Genomic DNA, 23,024 nt, shown 5'->3' with positions numbered 1-23,024 from the left:
AGGCGGAATCGTTGGGTTACTCGTTCCTCAAGCAGATACTTGCCCCAAACACCTGCCAGTGCGCGCCTGCTCGCGGGACACACAGAACCTCCCCTCGAGGAGCCCCCAGCCGGCGTGGGGAAGGAGGGTGTTCCGGGCAGGGGGCTCGTGTGGGCAAAAGTCAGCCTCCCCACCCAGCCTGGGCGCAGCCCTGGTAGGGGCTGGGGGACCCAGAGGGGAGGGACGCCCATCTCACTGCAGCGGCCAAGGCTGAGCAGGTGAACCCAGCTGGGAAGATGCAGAGTCTGGAAACCGAGACCAGGAGGGGCTTCACATCATCTCCTCCAGACCCAGAGACACACGGGCATCCTCCCAGGCCACACGGCAAAGGGAGGCCAAGGAGAAACCAGAGGCAGGGCCTCCTGGCTCCAGACCCGTGCGCCACAGCTTCAGACAGCATCCAGAGGTACCTCTCGAGGGGACCCCGGACACCCGGGAGCCTGTCTGCTGAGAGCCAGGGCGGGTCCCCCCCAGGGGGCAGCGAGGCTGGACACTGGCTTTGCCTCGTCTTTGCCGCCCGCCAGCTCACACCCACCTGAACAGATGGCCGCAGCAGGGAGCCGGTGGAGGGGGCATTTGAGTGACTAATAAATCCGGCCCTTAAACAGCCGCAGTCCCGGGCGAGCCCCGTGTGGAGCTCCGCTGGCCCCGCTGCAGTGGTGAGGCCAGGAAATGGCCCTCCCCGGGCACCCGGGAGAGACTCAGACCCTGGCCTGGGCGGGAGGATATACCCGGACCCTGCCAGCGTGGCCCCGGCTGGTGGGGGGAGGGTTTGAGGGGCACTCAGTTCAGAGGAAGGGCCCAGCAGTTTCCAAGAGGCAGTGGGAGTCAGGCTGGGGAGGAAGGAAGGCGGTGGGGGGACAGAAAGCGGTGGCTGGGCAGAAGGCGCAGTGTCCCAGTGAGCTCCTCAGGGGGCAGCCAGCTTCCCTTCACTAAGGGGCATTTGCAGCTCAAAACCAACCCCATCATCTCTGCTTCTGGAGGGCAGACTGGCCCTCAGCGTGGAAATGCTGGGTGAAGGAATAAAAGAACCGACGTCAGGGGGCCCTGAGACCCCCAGCCGTGCAGTCTGGGGGTGCCTGGTGGAGAGCGCTGTCGGGGAGCGGCCTGAGGGTGGGTGTGAAAGGCATGTGGCTGGTGGAGCAGATGCACCAGTGTCTGGTTCGTGGGGTGTGGGGAGGGCAGCTGAGCTGATGCCCTGACTCCTGGGCTTCCGAGGGAGGGAGCGTGATGGCGCAGGCTGGAAGGGAGCGGGCCCCAGGTGGGAGACGCCCTGGCTGAGTCCCACGCAGAACTTGGGGGTGTGAGGTGGCCCACCCAGTGTAGATGCCAAGGGGCAGGAACTTGGGTCAGTTTGTCCTCAGACGACAGACTTCCTGCATTTGCCCTGGGTCCAGAAAGATGGGGAGGGGAGGGGATGATGAGGGATGCAAGAGAGCCTCCTAGAAGGCGGGGGTGGGGGGTGGGGGGGGGCGTAAGCCAAGGCCAGGAGGGGGGCAAACGGGAGGTATCTGCGGGAGAGAGCTGGCAGGTCTGGGAGTAGCGCCCATGTTGGGGGGGCAGGAAGGTGAAAGTAAGGGCCACCACAACACAAGAGCCCCAGATGCCCAGCGGAAATTTTCTTCCAGGGGGCCTAACAGGGTGAGGCCCCCTGGGCTCCCGGCCCAAGGACTTGGGCCTTGGAGGGGACGCTCGAGGGACAGGCCGAGGGCAGTGGACTGCAGGCACCTGGGAGGGGCAAACAGGTGGGGGAGAGGAAAGTGGGGAGTGGGCATGAGAAGAGGGAGCTAAGATCCCCTGCCCCCCAGAGGGGTTCACCTTCCTCTCGGAGACCCCGAAGTAGCCTCCGTGCCGCATTTTCTAATCACCCCCCCTGATTACCTCCAGCCTCGATGAGGCTGCTGTCCCGGCCTCTCTCAGCCTCTCTCTGTTTTCCCGCAGCAACTACACCGCCTTGCTGGGAGTGTGGATCTATGGCTTCTTTGTGTTGATGCTACTCGTCCTGGATCTTTTGTATTACTCGGCAATGAACTACGACGTTTGCAAGGTTTACCTGGCACGGTGGGGCATCCATGGACGGTGGATGAAACAGGACCCCAGGCGGTGGGGGAACCCTGCCCGGGCACCCCGGCCAGAGCAGCCGGCCCTGCAGTCCCAGCCTCCCCCGGGTCCCCTGCCTCAAGCCCCCCAGGCCGTCCACACGCTGCAGAGAGACAGCCACAGCCCACCGCTGATGAGCTTCCAGGGTTCGTCTGCCTGGTGAGTGGCTGCGATCTCTTGTCTTTGACGAGCTTGAAAAATACCAGATCATTATTGCTGCTGTGTTTGGCTTGTCAATTACCGGATGCTTTGCTTATATTATTTGCCAAGAAAGATGTGAAGTGGCTCGTGGTAACAACGCGTGCCTGGACAGAAAAGTCGACATGCAAGGTTGAAACAGCTTAGAAACAAAGCTTGCAAGTTTGTTTTGCTTAGATTCTGGCGTGAGAGCTGTTGCCACTGAGCATGAAGTGGAGTTGTGAGTTTCCTAGCTGCCAAGGCAAAAAGGGAAATTGGATGGCTTCCCAAGTTCTCACAGTCTGGTCAAAGGAAGCAAGTCGATCTGTCGGGGGCTGAGGGAGAAGCTTTTTCTGAAATGAAATTTGAAAATAAGCATATTTATTACTGGACTCCATCGTGCATATATGTTGAGTCGCAGAAAGGCATCTGAGGGCGATGCAGGCAGGCTGCTCAGCGATGGCTCAGGGGAAGGGAGGGGAGCCGGCCAGGGAGGTGGGATCTCGGCTGGCCTTATAGGGTGGCCACCCCAGCAGAGCCTGGTTACCCTGCCCCAGGGGCGAGTTCATGATTTCCTGGAAAGGGACAGACTGCTACTCTCATGCCTAGCCATCTCCAGTCTGGTGGGAGGCAGAGAATAACCTAACCTGGGCGTCCCTGGGCGGTGCAGAGCTGGAGGGAGAGAGGAGGGGTCTGTGCATTTTGAAGCAGGAACCTACCGTGTGACTGGCCAGCACCAAGAACAGGCGTCAGCCCCTGGCAGGAGCCAGGCTGAGTGTAGATGCTCAAGTCCAGGGCTCGGGTGTGGGGTTCAGCTGCTCTGCAGGGGCTGAGCTGCAGCCACGGGCACACAGGGCACGGGGCACATCATCCCAGGACATCACAGTACTGAGCCCAGCCTGCAAGATCCAGTGCAGAAACCTACAACACAGTGATCCCTGCCAAGCCATGAGTTTTGCAGGCAACCCAACCCAGGTTCAAGTCCCAGCTCTGCCAGTTACCAGCTCTGTAACTTCGGGCAAGCTCCTTCACCCTCTTAACTTTCCAATCCTTGTGAAGCAGGGGAGAGTGAGAACGCACCCCCCCACCCCCGCCACCCTGGGATTGTCTTGAGGATCAAACAAAATGCCTGGCACATAGTAGGTGCTCAGCTAACCGTTGCTCCTTCCTTGCAGGAGATGCAACCAAGCTTGTTCATGATCGTTTAAGTAGCTAACAGATAGTGACCTTTTCAATAATGAATGACTTAAATAATTAATAAGATACACTTTGCCACAACGGTCATGCAGGAGGCAAAGACGCAGCCTTGCTCAGCTCGGCTGGACAAATGTGGACTGAGCCGGTCCTCTGGGTGGGGCCCCCGAGCCGGGCTTCTGCTGGTGTGGAGGTGATGGGTGGAGGAGAGGCTGCTCTTCCCCTTGAGGAGGGGGGAGGGGACACACAAGCCCACCCAAAGCTACAGACCATGAAACAGCTGTTGGCTCTGCCCCAAAGGCGTGGTCTCCTGAGATGTGAGTCTCGCGCAGCAGACACACCTGGGGTGCTTGTCAAAATTAATTCCTCAGCCACAGCGTCCTAACCAGGAATCTCTGGGGGTGATGCCTGTAGGCACTACAGTTTGAGAACCATTGGAAAACTTCATTACCAGGACCCAAGTGTTCTGAGAGCTGAGACTCTACCATGTAAACGAAGGTGCTCCCCAGCCCCTGCCATGTTCCTGACGAGACGGTGATGTGAGCCAGCCCTTAGGGGCTGTTGCCGTCCTGCCTGCAGAACCCGGGGTGGTTTGCTTGCACAGAAAGGGTCCATTTCTGAGTCGCTGCGTCTGGTCCTAACAGTTCTCAGTGTCCCTTGCTGTTAACCGTTGCCTGTCTCTGAGGTCTCCCCCTTTCCATATTGCACACGTCGTGCACCTCCTGTGTACCAGGCCCTGTGCTGTGCGATCCAGATGGGGTTTAAGGACATCAGCTGTGGAGGGGAAGGGGGCATGCAAGCTCGTTGGCATTGCACGTGAAGTCTGGGTTCATGGCATCTTCATGAGAGGCTGGGCTCCCAGCCCACGGGCTCTGCCCTCTGTACAGATGGTTTCATTTCTGAGCTCAGAGCCTCTTTGTGTCCTGGTTCTCATAGAGGCAGACTCAGAACGGGGTTTCCATCACCATATGAGTCTCCGTACAAGAACAAGCATCAGGAACGTGCCAGGACGCGATGGGGGTTAGGGGATCCCCAGGTGCCGCCCAGCTCCCATCCTGCCCTCCACGCTCTGTGTGACCTTGGGCCGGGGACTTCCTGCTTGGGCTTCCTTGTACCAGCCGAAGGGAGAGGGGATGGACTTTGAGACCAGAGCAGACCTTCACTCGCTGGGCCTCCTGGTGGGCGCCCATGGCTCCAGCAACATCTGCGGAGCACTTGCTGTGTTCCGGGCCCTGTTGGCACGCCTTCGTTCTCACTACGACCCCGGGGGCTAAGTGCTGGGAGCACGGAGCTTTCTGGAGGAGCCCAGGCAGTAGGGTCAGTACGTGATGGGGTGGAGGGGGGTGAACAGCTGGCCCCAGCTCCTGCCCCGCTGCCCCTTGCTTCCAGCCCCGCCCCCTGTGGCGGCAGGAATCCCTCCCCTTCCCGAGTGTGTGCCCGTCTTCCCTGACGTTGTTCGGTTTGGCTGGAGTTTCCCAAGCAGCCACTGCCCCACCCTGGCTCTGTGCCAGGTGCTGGGGACACAGAAGCAAGCGGGCAAGTGAAACCTGGGTAACCGTCACAGGGTGATGGGGTACAGGCGGGGGGGGGGGCGCAGGCGGGATGCGGGGCACAGCCAGGCCGTGGGCCCCAGCAGTCTGAGGTTAAACAAGCCTTGCCTTGTGGACAGGAGCGGAGGTGGGGCTTCTCGGGCAGGTGGAGGTCTGAGACAGCAGGGCTGTAATCAGTGTTTCTCCCGGAACAAGAGCTATAGCGTCTGCACTACTTTACTACCAATTGTCACCTGGATCTCCCCACCCCCACCCCCCACCCCGCACGTCGCTGAGATGCGTCTCCTTGAGCACGGATCCCCTCAGCCACTCCCCAAGGGCCCCTCTCTCTCTCTCTCTCCCTCCCTCCCTCCCTCCTCCCTCCCTCCTTCCTCTCTCTCTCTCTCTCCCTCCCTCCCTCCCTCCCTCCCTCCTCTCTCTCTCTCTCCCTCCCCCCTCCCTCCTCCCTCCCTCCTCTCTCTCTCTCTCTCTCCCTCCCTCCCTCCCTCCATCCCTCCCTCCTCTCTCTCTCTCCCTCCCTCCCTCCCTCCCTCCATCCCTCCCTCCTCTCTCTCTCTCTCTCCCTCTCTCCCTCCCTCCCTCCCTCCTCCCTCCTCTCTCTCTCTCTCCCTCCCTCCCTCCCTCCTCTCCCTCCCTCTCTCCCCAGGGCCCAGCTTCTTCCCTGGGGAGAAGGACCAGAGTTCTTCCTCTTGGAGGAGGGGCCGGGGAGGAAGAGGGTTGCAAATGCACACTCGGCACCTTGGTCCCTGGAGTCCCCATCCCGAGGTGCCTTCCTCTTCTGGGGTCTCCATATGCCTGTTTTGAGCCCTTACTTGGCGATGGGGAATTCTGGAGCCAAGATCCAGCCTGGAACGACTCCAGGGGAGACTGAGGCAGGAGGCTTATCATAGGCACCCCGGAAGGGAGACCCAAGGATGCTGCAGCTGCCCGGTCCGGCGGCTGGGAGCAGGTACTAGACCTGGACGCCTGGCAGTGGACTGGGCTGACCTCGGCGCCCCCAGCTGAGCCCTGTGAGGGGCCAGGCACCTAGCAGGGCTCAGCAGAAACCCACGAAGGAGGCTGTGGGCGCTGCTCCCTGCACCCTCCTCCAGGCAGCCAGCATTGATCTACTCAGTGTCAGGTGCTCAGGGCACAGAGACACAGAAAGAAACAAGATGGGAGGACAGGAAGCGGACGGCAGTAGCCGTTGCTCAGTGCCGACCATGTGCCAGGCACCCACACCGGCTCCGTCAGCCAGGTGGGCACCGCCCAGCCATAAAGCCGTCAGCCTTCTTAGGGGATGTTTTTAGTGCTATCATCACCGTCGGTATTATCAGAAGCAGCACGTGTGCCTGGGCCGGGAGTCAGACGGCCCAGGTTCGAGGCCCACCTGTGCCACTCGGAGGCTCTGCGACCTTGGGCAGCCCGTTCCACCGGCCCCTGCCTCAGTTTCCCCATGTAAGCACCAGGGGTCATAATCATCCTGAGAATTAAACGGGCTGACCCTCGTACAGGCCTGGTACCTGGTCCTCAAGTGCCGGCGATTCTTGAGATCATTTCACGTTTGGGTAAATAAAGGTGGTGGGGGTCCTGCCCTGCCAGGGTTGGGGGGGGCGGGAACAGCATTCACCCCGTGCCCCACACAGGCCAGCCGCATGCCGCTTGTTCTGTAGGGCTGTTGAGCCCCATTTTCAGATGTGGAACCTGGGGGGCTCGGAGGAGTTCATTGACTTGCCCAGGTCAGCCAGAGAAGGGGAGACTGATGCAGGTCCCACCCCAGGGCCCATGGCCTCTGCTGAGACTCGCAGAGCCTCTGGAGAGGCGGCCTCCTCCACGGGACGGGGAAGGAACGTCTTCGTCAGAAGCTTCTCTGGTGACGCGCGGACTGAGGCAGCCCCCAAGCTGCCACTTCAAGAGCGGTATCGGAGGTCGCGCATCAGGGGCGCTGCATCTCAGAGCAGTGCCTGCCTCCGTGGTCCCTGCAGACCCACACTCCATCCAGCCCCATCCCCGGAAACGCCATCTCCTTGCTGCCTGGCAGGGCCAGGCCCAAACTGCATCACCACTCGGGATGGCATGGTGGTGCCCCTGCCTCGGAGGCCACAGTCACTGAGTTATGGACCCGGCCTGGATCCGGGGGTGGGGAGGTGCGGTCCGAGGGGAAGAAGCGCAGCCGCTTTCAGTTGATTTCATGGAGAAGCTGGCTTTCCCTTCGTTTAGAACACAATGACCTCGGACTGCAAAGTTTTCTGCTAAAATCCCACGGACTCAGCCTCCCCTGGTGCCCGCACCTCCGTGGCTCATTGCCTCCCGGAAAGTGGTGACAAGGTGCCCTGCTTTTCTGCTCATAATGTCTCCCTTGCTCACTTGACACGCTCTGGTTTTCTCCCGAGCTTAGGGAACGTTTCACCTCGGCCCTCGTCGCACCCCTGCCGGCTCCCAGGCGGCAGGAGGGCAACTCCGGGCTGTGCTCCCCCTTCCTGCCGCCCTCCCCTGCCTCTCCCTCCACCTGACTTTCTTTTTGCCCCAGCTCCGGGTCTACCTCCTGGTGAATCACAACTCTATTATTGTGCTACGGTTTCCCCGGGCTGGAACCTACGCCCACCGCAGGCATCTTGTCTCTGGTGTTCAGGGCACATAGTAGGTGCTCAGCTAATGCTGTCTGATTGACACAGCAGCAACAGAGCTGGAGTCAGCCCTGACACATCACCCTAACCCTCAGGCTGCGTGCTTTATTGCCAGAGCCCCCCTAGGCGTGCAGTGGAGCTAAAGGAGAAAAGGGAGGTGGCCTGGGGTGCTGCAGGTACTACCCAGGATCTTCACTGCAGCTTCAGGGAGAGGGGTCCCCGAGGCACGGTGTCATCCCAGCTGCCTCGATGCTTGTGTGCATCATTGTCACTGTTACGGGCCCAGGGGAGTAGCAGGGGCTCCAGGTCAGACACATCTGGCTTTGAATCCCAGCTTGACTCCTCAAGACCTGTCTGAGCCTCGGTTTCCTCATCTGTAAAATGGGGACAATCACAGCCTCACCTCACAGGGAGGTCTCAGGACCAGAGGAGGTTCTGGCTGCCCTCTCAGGGCCCCAGCCCCCCGTTGTCCCTGCCTCACTCCCGCTGGTTTGTCCCACCTCCCCAGCCCCCGAGAGGGTCTCAGCTCCTAACCTGGCCCCCAAGGCCCTCCGCAGCCTATCTCACTCTCTCTGAAGCCTCGGGCTGCTGCTCACCTCCCTCTAAGATGCATGCACGGGAGCAGGTCGAGCGCTGGGAACCACGGTTACACTTACAGTTTAGACGCCCTCCCCCCCGCCAATCATTATTTCCCTTGGTCCTTGTAATTCCCACCCTGGGAACTGAGCTGCCCAGCTTTACCGTCCCCTTTTACAGATGAGCAAACACAGGCCCAGAGAGGCTAAGTGACTTGCCCACGGCCACACAGTAAGTCCATGGACTTAAGCCAGGGTCTCCCTAGTCCACAGTCTCTCGGAACTAAGTACGACCCTGAGCTAACTGCCACAGCCCCTGCCAACCTCAGAGCCTCACACCCCACAGCAAGATAGGACTACAGGGGCTTCTGTCTTCCCCACCAAGGAAAGCTGTGCAGTCTTCCCCTCCCACCTCATCCCTCATCCCTGCCTCACACCTTCCATTCGAGGCCTGGTTCCCCTCCAGCTCTTGCTGATTCACACCTCCCTGCTTTTGCACACAATTCTCTTCCCAGAATGCTCTTCTTCCACATCTCCCTGAGGAACTCCTATTCATCCTTCAAAACCTTCCCTGAGGTCAGGGTCCCTGGTCAGGCCTAGAGGGCTGAGATGGGGTGGTGACTGGAGGAGAGACAGGAGGCTGCCCAGCCCCCAAGCCTTCCCAAGAGAAAATTCCTGACTGGGCCTGGGAAGGGGGTTGTTTGTGTATCTCAAACTTTAATGGGTATCCAATCCCCCAGGGTCCTGTTAAACTTGCAAATTCTGATGTGCATGGTCTGGGGTGGGCCTGGGATTCTGCATTTGTAGACAAGCTCCTGGGAGATGCTGATGCTGCCAGTCTGGGGACCAGCCCTTGACTAGAGGACAGAGCCGCGGCCGTTAGAGCTGGGAGCTTCTCTAGGGCAGGCTGCCTGACTTCAAGGCCCAGATTGGCAGAAGGAGCCCTGGAGGCCTGGGGGGCTGGCTCTGGAGTCCAGGGGGGATGCTGAATTTCCTGGCCCCCTGGACAGTAGAGGAGCAGCTCCCCCTGGTCCACCTGGCCAGCCAAGAAAGCCTCCAGCCAGGGAGGGGCTTGTTTGCAAGGAAGTGTCCCATCACTTGAGAGAACGGCCACAGTAACATGAAGTGCGCAGAGGACCCAGAAGAGCCCATGATGAACTGCGGGGGAGGGAGGAGTCAGGGCATGCTTCCTGGAAGAGGAGGCGATGTTGCGCCTCACCTGAGGAGGTAAGGGGAGGTCACCTGGTTGGCGCACAATGGAAAAGTCACCTCGGACAGAGGGAGCAGCTTGAAAAATGGCCCCGGTGACCCTTGAAATCACGTGACTTTTGCAGATTTCGTGTGGGAGAACCAGACCTTCTTTCCTGATGTTCGTTCGGGGGCTCCCCTCTCAGCCCATCACTCTCCCACCTCCTCCCTCCCCCACCTAGAACCCTCACAGCTCATTGCAGAACTCATCTGTGCCTCCCCGTGGGGTCCCTGGAGTTCACCCAACCCCAGAGCCTCCCCCCTGGCAGAGCCCAGGCGTCACTTTTTTGCTGGCTCTGCGGCCAGAGTTTCTGGTGTACGGTTTCTGCAGGGACACCAGCCAACAGCGAGAAATTCCAGAAAATTAGGAGACAAAGGGAGAGGACCAGGTATCTTCTTTCCTTGGCATCACATCAAATAACAAGGAGGCCTCCGTGATCGGAATTCAGAAAACAGTGACTGTCCCAAGTGGGGCTGGAGTTTCAAATGCTTAGGGCTTCCAGCTGGATCAGGACACTCTGGCCCTGTCCCCTCCGACCCCTGTCCTTCCCGGCTGGGCCCTGGCTTCCTCCCACCCGGCCTAGTTGACACAGGAAGGCACCCTCTGCCAGCTCTCCCTGTTTTCACCTTGTTCACACGGCTTTGGTGAAAACCCAGGAGAGTGTTTGTTCATTAGTGGTGCTCCACGACCAGGGGGTACCATGAGGGATGAGGGGTGACAGAAAGTCCAGACCAGAGGCCTCACGTGCTGTGTGTCCTCAGGTGAGCCGCTGGCCCTCTCTGAGTCTCAGTATCTACTCTGGACAATGGTGATGAGAGGTGAAGGAGGGCACACAGAAAGGCCCAGCCCAGGGCTGAGCACACAGTAGGGCTGCAGGGAGCGTTCATGCTATTCCTGGGGAGTGTCCCCTCGCCCCTCACCAGCTGGCCTGTCCCTCCTTACCCTGGAGAGGGCAGAAAGCCAGACTTAGTGGAGAAGAGCCGGCAGCGGGATGGGGGGTACGGGGGCGGGGCAGTTAGCCCAAGAGGGAGCGCTTGGGTTTGGTGCTGGGGAGTGAATTTAAAATCACGGCAACCCTGGAGCAGGGGTGCAGCCGGGTGCGCTATGTTCCTGCCCCAGCCCCGCTAGAGCATAAGAATGAGGGTTTCGTTTGCTTGATTCAATGCCTCCCTCCCAGCTCCCAAACACTTATTTGACAAATCCTCATTTTACAGACAAGACAACGAAGGCACAGAGAGGTTAGGTAACTGGTCCAAGGTCACCCAGCTGGTCACCTGCAGACTCAGCACTTGAACCCAGGCAGTGGCTCCACCCCAGGCTGTCAGGCCCGGGTCTTCAGCCTGGTGCCCTTGGCCAGAGAGCCGGATGAGAGAAGGCAGGAGTCAGGAGATAGAGCTTGAGGGCCTCTGCGCGCCCCTGAAGCCTTGGGCAGGGAGCAGCTCCCTGCTGCAGGCTCCAGCCAGGGCAGGGCCAAGGGCAGGGGGAGGGGCCAGGAGGAAGACAGGGTATAGCGTCCAGTTCTGGGCCAGAGAGGGGCAGGGATGGGAGCCGATCTCCCCCACTCCTATCCTGCGCCAGTCTCTGAGTTGGGCAACTGGACACACAGTCAGACGGACTCAGGTGCAGACAGAGGAAATGAGTGATCAGATCTGATCAAAGGGAGCCCAGAGAAGACACCTGCCCATCCTGGGCGTCAGGGAGAGTTCCCTGGAGGAGGTGGCGGCTGGAATGATCTTTAAGGATGAGTAAGAGTTAGGCAAAAAAAAGAAAAAGCCGGGAGTGTGTTGCTGGCAGGAAAAACAGCACGTGCAAAGGCCCAGGTGAGGGGCCAGGCCCACGAGGTCTCCGAAGGGAGCAGCCGTCAGGAACAGAGTGCGACTCAGGGTTCTTTTCTCTGATAGAATTATCAGATAGATTCTTCTTCTAGGCAACCCCCTTTGCTCATATTCCACAAGAGCCCAGAAACGCCCCCCAGAAAGTCTTCCAGTTCTCAAGGCCTTCTCTTTTTCTGCTCTCTCCCTTCCTCGAGGGCGATAAACCCCAACAGAGACCCCAACCCAGCCCTTGAAAACACCAGCCTCCAGGGTCCAGAAAAAAGAACCAAACAGTCCACGTTCAAAGGGACCTGGGGCTATGCTGGTGGATTTTCCCACTCATACCAAGGAGTAAATTGTGATATTGGAGCAGAAGGGAAGGGGGTGGATGAGGCAGTTTGGAGGGGCAGTCCTGAGTTCAAATCCCACGGCTGCCCTCCTGAGTCATGTGACCCGGGCGATTCCTGCAACATCTCGCCCCCTCCCTGCCCCCTCCCTGTCTCTCAAGGCTTAGGGTCTTCTTTGGGAGGGGATGATGAGATGCGTGGAGAGGCAGGGCCTCCTGGAGCCAGAGCACGGGGCCCCTTATCTCTGGTCTTGATTATTATTTCCTCCACCTCAGCCCTCCACCAAGTAGCCGTGACAGTCTCCTTTCTTTTCATGCCAAATTTTCCACCATAAAATTGCCCATGCTCGGTGGAGAGCACACGAGGAAAGGACCAAATGGCCACACCACCAACCGCGGCCCCTTCTCCCCTCCAGCCCTCTCTTGTCGTCAGCACATCATTTCGCTTTATAGCTGTTGCCTTCGCCCAGAAAATTGTGTGTCTTGGGTTTTTAATTCAACATTATGTCATGGCAAGCTGCCCGCGTTATTGAGAACTTTTCATGAGCAGTGCTTTAATGGCTGCGTTCATTGTGCCTTGAGAGATGGTCCGTCATTCCATGACCCACTTCCTTGTCTCTGGCTACCTGGGGGCTTCTGACCTCCCACCTCTCAGAGCATCGCTCTTCTCGTGCCCCGGTCCCTCGGCCTCCAGGACGAGAGGGTTTCCGGTGTTGGCACTGAAACCCCCTGCCCATCCCTGCCCAGGCGTGTGCTACCCAGTGATGTAGGGCTCACTCCTCCGAAGCCAGCTGCCTGTGTCTGAACAACTCCACCTGCTACGAAACTCTATTTCTTTGCAGGCAGGAAGCAGAGTGGTGAGGGGCAGAGGCTCTTGGAGGCTGGCAGACCTGGGTTCAAATCTTGCTCCCCTGTTTCTTGGTGGCCAGAGGACCTCCAGCACATGATTTAGCCGAACTGCCCTCACCTGGAAAGCAGGGTGATTAAATCAGCCTCACAAGGTGCTGTCTGGCTAATTGAGACGTGGGAAGAGCCTGACATATAGAAACTGCTGTACAAATGGTTTTCATCTCTCCCCGGCATCACATCGAGGTGTGGCAGGCTTTCTGCAGTGTTGAAGATGGCAGTCGGCTGTCCCCAGGGTCCACAGCCCTTTCGGCTGAGTACCAGACAGCGATCAACACAAGGAAGGGTTTCACTGGATGAGTAGGAGTTTTCTGGAAGTGAAGAAAGGGCAGAGAGAGCAGCTTGGCAACGTCCCAGAGGAGGGAAAGGCTGAGGAAAAGTGAGGAGCCCTGGGGAGCCCCGGGTCCTGGGCACTACCCCATCATAGCTCCCGGCCTCTCACTGGCCCCACCTTAGTCCACGTCACTGCTCCCTCCTCGTGTCTGCAGCCTTAGACACTGGAGGGCCCTTCCTTGAGCCTCTTCTTCCCATCTCCACCCCCCGCCCCGGGAACCCCACCCGGCCCACAGTTACAGTCTTGTCCCCCTGTACCTGACCCCGGGTCTGTCTCCACCCACGTCTCCCCCGACTCCAGACTCACCCGGATGTTCAGTAGACACGGCCGACAGACCAGCACATCCAGGGACCCCCGCCCCCCTCCCGCCGGAGCCAAGCTGACCCCACCCTCTCTTTCCCGTTTCACACGTCCTGTGAGCGATACCTGAACGAGCCCAGAACCCTCCCTCCGCACCCCTCTCCCAAGACCAACCATTCCAGTCCATCTTCCCACCAGGGTCGAGACAACGCCTCCTAATTCTCTCCCTGCTTCTATCCTCTGCCTCCCAACACCCCCCCCCCCGCCCCCCAACCACATGGAGCAACGATCCCTTTCAAATGTGAATCAGAACCCACCGAGGCCTTTCTCACTGCAGGAGAAAACTCTTTCACTGGCTCACAGCTTGACCTGACGCCCCTCCCCAGCCCCTCTGTCCTCCTCTCCCCCACTTGATCCGCCACACTGGCCTCCCTGCGGCTCCCGGAGCTTGCCAAGCTCACCTCTACCTCAGGGCCTTTGCACCTGCCACTCCCCCTGCCTGAAAAGCTCTCCTCCCAGATATTTGCATGGCTTGCTCTCTCTCTCTTCCACCAGGTTCCTGCCCAGATGTCACCTCCTCCAAGAGGCCCTCCCTGGCCAAGGTTTATATGATAGCAACAGCCTTCCCACCCCACCGTCCCCCTCTACTCCCCCTATTTCTCTTTCGGTCTCTACATGGAGCTCACCACCTCTGTTGTGTTTGCTTTCTTGTCTGTTGTCTCCTCTGCTGTAAGGAATCCCGGGAGAGCTGGGATTGGTCTGTCTGTGCCCAGCCGTGCCCCCAGCACCTAGAAGTAGGCTAGGCGCTCCATAAGTAAGTGTTGAGTGAATGCATCTTCTTCTGCCCGGAGCCTGGCACGTATTAGGCACCTAGTAAATGTCAGACCGATGAGTGGATTGCATCATTATTGTTCATAAAAGGAGCTCCCATTAACTGAGGAACTGGTGAGCTAAGCGGCTGCAGCAGACGGTGCCAGTTCACGTCCCTAGCTTGGCCACCCTGAACTCCGTGCATGGAGGAGGAAACGGAGCCTCGGCGAGAGTTAGCAACTTTCCCAGAGCTGCACGGCTGCTGAGGCAGAATTCACACCCAGGTCTAGCTGACTCCGAAGCCCACATTCTTGGAACGGGAAGCAGGGTCTCCCCCGGTACTTCTCCTGCTGTGAGAGCTACACCCTGAGATGGTGCTCACAAAGCACCCAGCCCCATGCTGGATCTGAGGACAGGCTCCCTGTGCAAATCAGGCCTTACCCACCCCTGGGGCAGGACCCTGAGGGTCCTCCGGGCACCGGCAGAACAAGCCCTCTCTGATCTGGATGCAGTATCGACCTGGGGTTCAGAGGGTGCCTCCACTTGCTAGTGGGGAACCTCAGGCAAATTATTTCACTTCTCTGAGCCTCAGTTTTCCCATCTGTAAGATGGACCAGTAGACCAACCCTGCGGGGCGACTGCGAGGATTAGAACAGGGCCCGGCATGTGATAGGGGCCTCATGCTCATCATAATTATTGGTGTGTTATTAGTGCAAAGAGTAAAAGTAGACAAGAGAAGCCACAGAACCCCCCAACATGCACAGGTGTTTTGCGTTTTCTGCTTTCTTATGCACGTGCTTTTCCACTCTTCCAATAATGACGTACAGTGTTTCCCCCTTATCCAAAGTTTCACTTTACCGGGTTTCAGTTGCCTGCGGTCAACCTCGATCTGAAAATATTAAATGGAAGATTCCAGAAATAAAGAATTCATACGTTTTAAATTGCACACCATTCTGAGTAGCGTGATAAAAATCTCAATCCATCCTGCCCCAGATGTGAAACATCCCGTTGTCCAGGGTGTCCCGTCCATCAGTCACTTAGTAACCCTCTTGGTTATCAGATGGGCAGTTGTGGTGTCACACGGCTTGTGTTCAAGTGACCCTTATCTACTTAATAACGGCCTCTCGGAGCAAGTGCAGTGATGCTGACAAGTCAGTTGTGCCAAAGGGAAGCCACAAAGTGGATCCTTTAAGTGAAAGGATGAAAGTTCTCAGGGTGGAAAGAAAAATAGCTAAGACCTTGCTAAGATCTACGGCAAGAACGAATCTTCTACCCGTGACGCTGTGAAAAAGGAAAAAGAAATTTGACAGTTTTGCTGTCACACCTCAAACTGCAAAAGTAACAGCCACAGTGCCTCATAAGTGCTTCATTAAGATGGAAAAGGCATTAAATTTGTACAATAAGGTATTTTGAGAGAGAGAGAGAGAGAGAGAGAGACCACTCTCACATAACTTTTATTACAGTGTATTGTTATAATTGTTCCATTTTATTAGTAGTCATTGTTGTTAAATGTGCCTTATTATACTTATTGTGCCTAATTTCTAAATTAAACTTTATCACAGGTATGTACGTATAGAAGAAAACATAATATACGTAGGGTTTGGTTCTCTCTGAAGTTTCAAGTACCCACTGGGGGTCTTGGGATGTATCCCCCATGGTTATGGCCGGGGAATGTCTGTACACATCATTCTGCATTCTAATTTTATTCACCTAACATTAAATTAGCCATTGTCCTGTGGTTTTGACTTAATTTTTCTAAATACGTTTTAGCAGCTCCCAAGTAGTCCAGATTCTATATGCTGGCGTTAATTTAGCCATTCCCCTACAACAAGGCATTTATACAGCTTACAGTTTTTTGTACTGTGACAAAAAACATTGCAGGGGAGGCACATACTCTAGAAAATCAGGGGTGGCAACAAACACCTTTAAGTGTTTATGGTTTTCCCTTTTCTGAATTATTTCCTCTGGGTAGATTCCAGGCTGGCAAATTATTGAGTCTAAGGATGTGACAGTGTTACGGTTCTTTATATAGGTGCCAGCCTCATTCCCAAAGGGACTGTCACCCACCAGCATCTTCTGAGGTTGCTCATTTCACAGCCCCCTCTCCAGCACAGGGGTTTGCTTTTTTTTTGATTATTAGTGAGGTTGAACACCTTTCCTTTCATCTGTTAATTAGTTGTATTTCCTCTCCTGTGGGTTGCCCACTTATTTTACTGTGCCCCCAAGACAGGTGATAATTGAAGCCATTTCCATCAACAACATTTCTTTCCCAAACGTCAGCTGCTAGGTGTTCGTCTTGACTGTGTATCTCTCTCCCTGTACTATTTACTTACCACATTTTTAATTGATCTTAAATCAAGCCATTTTTTTTGGTTAGAAAACTCAGACTTGCTCTAAGCAATCATATCTTTACATATTTCCAGGGAACCATCCTACACCATTGGTGGGAATGTAAATTGGTGCAGCCACTATGGAGAACAGTATAGTGGTTCCTTAAAAAACTAAAAATAGACCTACCATACGATCCAGCAATCCCACTGCTGGGCATATACCCGGAAAAGACTAAAACTCTAATTCAAAAAATACATGCACCCCCATGTTCATGGCAACACTAATTACAACAGCCAAGACATGGAAGCCACCTAAGTGTCCACAGTCAGAGGAATGGATAAAGAAGATGTGGTATATGTATGCAATGGAATACTACTCAGCCATAAAAAAGAACGAAATAATGCCATTTGCAGCAACATGGTTGGACCTAGAGATTATCACACTAAGTGTAGTAAGTCAGAAAGGGAAAGACAAATACCATATGATATCACTTATATGTGGAATCTAAAATACAACACAAATGAACTCATTTATGAAACAGAAACAGACTCACAGACATAGAAAACAAACTTCTGGTTACCAAAAGGGAAAGGGGTGGGGAGGGGTAAGTTAGGAGTTTGGGATTAGCAGATACCACTACTATATATAAAATAAACAGTAAGGTTCTACTGTAGAGCACAGGGAACTCTATCCAATATCCTGTGATAAACCATGATGGAAAAGAATATGAAAAAGAATATATATGTATAACTGAATCACTTTGCTGTACAGCAGAAATTAACATCGTAAATCAACTATACTTCAATTTAAAAAAAAGTTACATTTTTCCTAATACACATAAAACAAATCCATAAACGTACCCAAGAGTTGCTGGGGCTGCCGCAGCAGCACTGATAGTTAAATTCTGAGAAATTTTCAGAGCCCGTAGTTAAACCACTATAAAAATTCAATGTTATAAACTTCCAATTAAATAAATTTTATTAAACACAAAGGTAACAGATGCTTGAAACTCTTCACTTCCTAATTGCGTTGCTACATTGGCTACTTTCTATGCCCTTGAGGTTTGAGGTCTGTTGTATCTGTGTGATGCAAACGTGCATGATGGTGGCTACCACCCATCTCTCCCCAACTCTGCAGTCAGCTACGTCATATTGGCAGTATTTACACCATGGACATGGGCAACAAATGCTACAAATCAGGGCTTCCCGCTGGAGAACAGGTCATTAAGTGTTTACCAGCTCATCGCTATACATGGCTCAGATCTGCCTGCCCCAGTGGTCTGCCCCGTACTGTGGAGAAGCAAACATGTTCTTAGGTGCTTGTGAAAGCAGGGTCCCGGCATTCCCTGGGACACCCGTAGGCAGGCGTCCCGGGCAGCAGTAGCTGGGACAAGAAGCAAGCTGGAGGGAGATGCATCCACCCTTTCCAGGTCCTGGTTCTTCTGGGCACAGAGAAAGCAGGGGGCGTGAGAAGGCAGAGAGTCTGGTCAGCCCTCCCTGTCACACGTGTGGGTCTCAGACCCCGAGGAAACAGCTCGGACGTCCCTTTGTAAACCCTCCGGCTCCATCCTGCTCCTCCTTCCCTGAACCAGTCCGCATTGCTGTGCAGCTGCAGCCCGGGCACACTTACCTCCCTCATTTATTCAACCGGTACTTTATCCAAGGTCGGCACTAGGTCACGGCTGTGCTAGGTGCTGGGGGTAGAAAGGTGAGACAGGATCCGCCCTGCCCGCGAGGAGCGCTGGCCAGTGATGGGCAAGAAATCGATCCTGGCCCTCCACTGGCTTTGCCTGGAAAATCAAGGTAGTCAGCCACAGGGAGAATAGACCTCAGGGAAGGTTTTGGGAAAATCACTGAAAAGGCACTTCCAGAACGAACTAGACCCACTGTCTCTGGGCCCAGGATGCAGCTCAGCCAGGGCAGGGGTGGGGAGGTGGGGAGTGAGGGCCTTGGGTCCAGCCAACCAGATCCACAGGCCCTGTGACCTTGGGCCAGTCACTCGCTCCTGCCAAGCCTGTTTGCTTGTCTGTGAAAATGGGGCCATCAGGGGGACAGAGATGGTGCCCACTAGAAGCCTGGCACAGAGCAGGAGATCAGCCCCGTGGCGCTCCCATTCCCGGGGGCACACTGCCGGGTAGCCGCTCAGACCCTGGGAAAGGCTCCTGCGATCCTGCCCTTGCACCTGGCCACCCAGCCTGGAGGAGACCCGCACGGCCCACCCAGCTCCCAAGTTTGAAATCAATTAAAATTCCGTGACCCAGGAACTGCGGTAGCTACTGTGCAAACAAAGACGCCAGCTCGCCTGAGTAATTAACAAGGAGATGTTTCCACGAAGGCCCGGGCGAGTCTCGGGGGCCACTAGCCCAAGAGAGGAGGACGAGCCTTTACGGCGGCCCGACAGGCATTCCACAGCATCGCCCTCTGGGCTGCAGCAGGCGGAACCAGAGAAAGCGGGGCCACCAGGGAGGGAAGTCGTGTTTGGGCTTATGACTGTTATGTTCCCCCAGACCCTTATTTCAAGGGCTCTTCCCAGGCCCAGCTCCCAGATCAGGGCAGGGGAAGAAGGAATTTATCTCCATGTGGGTCGGGGGAGACCACGGAAGCTTTCCTTCTTTATCCTGCTCCCCCATCCCCGCCATTAACACTCTGGCTTTAGCTGCTAAAATATTTGCTTCCGAGAATAGATGCTCGTTGGTGCAGCAAATGTCTCCCGATGTGAGCATTCCAGCCCCGTCGGAACGACGGAAACCTGCACTTGCCTGTGGGCCAAGAGGGCACCCCCTCCCCCCTCCTCCTCAGCGTCTTCCGGGATGGTCTTCCGGTTGTTTCTAAGGCACCCACAGGGTGCTGGGGAGAGCCCGCTGCCAGATCGCTTTGGCTGCGAGATCTGGGAGTGGTTCCATCCTGCCCTGGGTTCTGGGAGCATGGCTTTGGGAATCTCTGGGTGCTGCATCCCGGGAGTCCCCTGGGCTGGGCTGGCACCAGGTTCTGGGCTGCCCAGCTGTGCATCCTTGGGCAAATTGCTTTACCTCTCTGAGCTGCAGCGTAGACATTGGTGGGGGAGCAAATAACCTCCACCTGGCAGGGGGGTGGATAGTGAAGACGGAATCTGCGAGGGTGTGCAGAGGACCTCATCCAGCACCCCACTCATAGGAAAGACCCCCAAAGTACCCCCTTTCCTTGTCTCTGCTCACTTTGTGAGTGGGAAAAGAGCTCCCTGCCAAATGCCCCCTGCTCAGCTGGAGTTTGCCGAGGGTTTACGTCACAACTCATCCAAACAGACGAGACAGGGGGATGTGGTGCTGGCTTGTCCTGTTGTGGCCTGGTCACCCTGGGGTCTTCACATCCCAGAGCCCACTCCCTGGTGAGGCCGGCTAGAGTTGTCTGAAATTTGGGAGGCTGGAGACAGCCATCCCCGGCCCTGGTGGTCTCAGAGCCAGGGAGACACAGCTGCTGAGGCGCCCTGGGGCCCCCATCTGTCTTCAGGTTTGCCGTCTGTGTCCAGCCCTCCTTCCCGACCGCTGCCCCCAGGCCGGCAGATGCCGCAGACACGTCCTGGGGAGCGGGTGGAATGCCAGAGCCTTCTATGCATCCAGGCCCCTCGGCGGTCACTTGGCTCCCAGCCCCCCTGCAAATGGGCCCCCTTCTCCCGTCCAGCACCTCTGAGTGACCCTCCTCCGAGCCTTTGACGCCCCTTTCTGGACCTTCCCTGCCCCCAAGTGTGGACACACCAGTCGCTACAATAGCACCCCAGTGACTGTGTCCCTGTGACCCTGACCGGCACCATCACTTACACGACTCCAGGGGTCACGTCTCTCGCCTCCAGCTGTGCCCCCGTGGCTGTGTGCATTTGATGGAGACTTGCCCACTTCTTCCTGAAAAGCCACTGTTCCGGCTGCTGATGGGACTCACAGCTGGCGGCCTCGTGACGGGAGGGAGCGTGTCTGTGAGTTTAAGGAAAACGTGGGGTGGGTGGAGGGCTTTCAGCATTAGGCGACTTGGTCTGATGGGAGTTTGGTGGGAGCTCCCCCATCCGTGGCCCGGGCAGGACTTACAGTAGGAGGCGGGAGTGGAGGCAGGGAGGCTGAGGGTAGGCCGCCGCTGTGCCCCAGGGAAGAGGCCAGGATGGTAGAGGCTGGGGGGTGGTGACGGAGAGCAATGGACCGATTCGGAAGTATCTTGGAGGTGGACTAGGTGGGACCTACGGAGTGAGTGGATGTGGGGAGGCGGGGGAGGGGGAGCGCCAAGGACCACTGTGGGGTCTGACGTGGGTGACACGCGTGTGGCCACAGCCCAGAAGGACACACGAGAGGAGAGGCGGGGCGGGGGCTGTGGGGGGGAGGGGCATGTAAGGGGGAACATGCCTCGTGAGAGATGCAGAGATGGCGGCGCCAGGAGGGCCAGGTGTGAGCCAGGTGGGCAGAGGGAGGCCCCAGGAGGGCTGGCGGACTCACGACATGTTGCCCTTGAAAGACGGCCTCCTCCCTGGCTGTGAAGCCTGCCTGGAAAGGCCAAGACCAGGGGTGTGTGTGTGTACAACGTGGGTAGGCGGGTGCAGTCTGTGTGTGTGGCTTGTGACGCAGTGTGGGTGTAGTGTACGTGTGTAGCATACAGTGCGTGTTGAGGGTGTGTGTGTGCGTGTGAAGTGCAGGTGTGTAGTTTGGGCATAGTGTGTGCGCACGTGCGTATCGTGTGTGTGTGGATGTGTGTGTTGTGTGCACGTTCATACGCTTGGGTGTGTCCCTGGCCCGAGCCTCAGCGCCCTCCTGCCACCTCTGTCCTGACCCTAGGGCAGCGGGAAGGGCGGCGGGGAGGGGCCAGGGCACCTGAGGCCGCCAGGGGTGCAGTAAAGTAGGAACGGGGCCAGGTCAGCGCCCAGACTGAGGGAGCACAGAGGCATGGATGGTGCCAGGGCCAGGGGACCAGGAGCCACGGATGGCCACCGGCAAGGTGCAAGCGCCCCAGGGCAAGGAGGCACGTTAACTTCCCAGAGATTTTGGACCAAAGCCTGGGCCCCGGGCCAGGGCTGAGGACACAGAATGGATCAGACTCCATCTCTGCCCGTGAGACGCTCACGCAAGCCTGGCCTCACTGGGTTCCCTACCCCAGCTCCCCACGAGCTCCTACTCACCCCTCAAAGCCTTGCTCAGGTCACTCGCCTCCCTCCATCCTCTGGAGGATTTCTTCCCCTGCTCCACGCTCCCATCACAGCCAGGACCACGTGGTCTGTTGTCACATCTGTCCCCACTGCACCAAGCAAGAACAAGGACGATCTGAGTCCTACTGGGGATCCCAGGGCCCAGAGCAGAGCCTGGGCTGGGAGTCACAGCTGCTCGTTCAACCCCCTCTACCACTGGCTTGCTGTTTAACCTTGGGCAGCCTTGTGCCCCCCCAAGCTTTACTGTCCCCTCGTGTAAGTCGAGGGAAGGGACAGAATGCTTCTATGGTGCCTTTCAACTTAGAACCTTTCTGACCTTCTACCTGGCTGATGGAGACGCCGATAGGGGACAAGAACGGATGTGGAAAGCGCTTTGAAAAGTTCGTAGCAGGAAGCAAAGAGAGAGTCTGTCTGTAGAGCAGGAGGAGGGGGGAGTTATGGACAGAAGCTGCAGATGAAAAGGACAGACTCTGGAGCACCTTATGGCATTAATGTAGGATGCAGAGCGCCTGTGGAAGCAACAGCGTCAAATATTTACCAAAGCAACATTAAAAATTAACCTTTAGGGTGTAGAGGTTTAAAGACCCAGAGCTCCATGGGAAATGCCACCAGGCAGAAGAGTAAAGGGTACGGGCAGGAAGGGTACATGCTGGGCTTGAACAATGATGCCCCCAGAGCCAGGCACAGCTCCCCACGGACCCCTCCTCTATTTCCCGCCACCCGCCACAGGAGCCTTCAGCCCTGCATCTGCAGAGGCACCTGGGCAGCCCTCCTCAGCCATAAGCCTTTCTGAGGCTCCCGGGTCTGCAGGATAAGGACAGGCCCTCGGCTCGGCATTCGTGGCCCTCTGTATTTTGCTCCTGCCTCTCTGGGCAGCTGAGACCTTTAGGATGGAAAAGAGTGAGCTGCCGAGGTTGGAGGAGATTGAGGTGGGATCGGGGAACATTCCAGGCCCCGGAGTGGCATGTGCAAAGGCACTGAGGCACAGAGAGCCAGTGCATTCATGCACCAGAAGGAAAGTCGAGGTGCAGGAGTGTGGGGAGAAAAGGGGAGCACAGGAGGGGAGGGATGGGAGTTGCAGGGGGTGTCTGATGTGCAGGGCCATGGTGAGGGGTGGGCTTCCTGATCCCGGGACCAGGGAAGCCCTCCAGGGGAGGGACAGGTGCCTTTTTCAAAGCTACCCCTGGCAGTGAGTGGGGAAGGGAGCTGGCCGTCCAGCAGAGGCGGGCACTGTCTTGCAGGCTGGGTTGTGACAGGAGCAGAGAAGGAAGCAGACAGCCCACAGGACCAGCTGGTGGATTGGGTGGGGGTGAGGGGCTCCAAAGACTGTGTCCCGGACTCTGGCCTGAGCTGCTGGGGAGATGCTGGTGGGATTTTTCCAAGGTGGGGACCCAGGGGCAGGCGTGGCTTTGGGGATCAGCCTTGTGGAGTGTCTGCAGCCTGAGGTGCCTGTGAGCGTGGATGGGGTGATGTCGGTGCCGCACACAAGTCGGGGAGGAGCTCGGAGGAAAACCTGGGTTGAATCCCAGCTTGGAT

At 57.0% G+C, this 23,024-nt stretch overlaps 1 protein-coding gene across 2 annotated transcripts in view; it reads left to right on the top strand.

Moving 5' to 3' along the window:
• The window catches only part of SHISAL1 (shisa like 1), a gene marked incomplete at both ends in the record, with an annotated part of 47,390 nt that overhangs the window by 12,638 nt on the left and 11,728 nt on the right, over window positions 1-23,024 (top strand). The window contains one exon of one of the 2 annotated variants that reach the window (XM_082849928.1): window positions 1,981-2,298. In XM_082849928.1, coding sequence (XP_082706054.1) covers window positions 1,981-2,298 — 318 coding nt within the window. Of the gene's footprint in view, window positions 1-1,980; window positions 2,303-23,024 lie in introns of those variants that run through there. The other variant, XM_082849927.1, reaches the window with a different exon arrangement.

This window comes from Leucopleurus acutus, assembly GCF_964270905.1.
Source record: "Leucopleurus acutus genome assembly, chromosome: 11".
NCBI classification, from domain to species: Eukaryota; Metazoa; Chordata; class Mammalia; order Artiodactyla; family Delphinidae; genus Leucopleurus; species Leucopleurus acutus.
The sequence above is the reverse complement of the archived record's forward strand: the minus strand, read 5'-3'. Positions and strand labels throughout refer to the sequence as shown.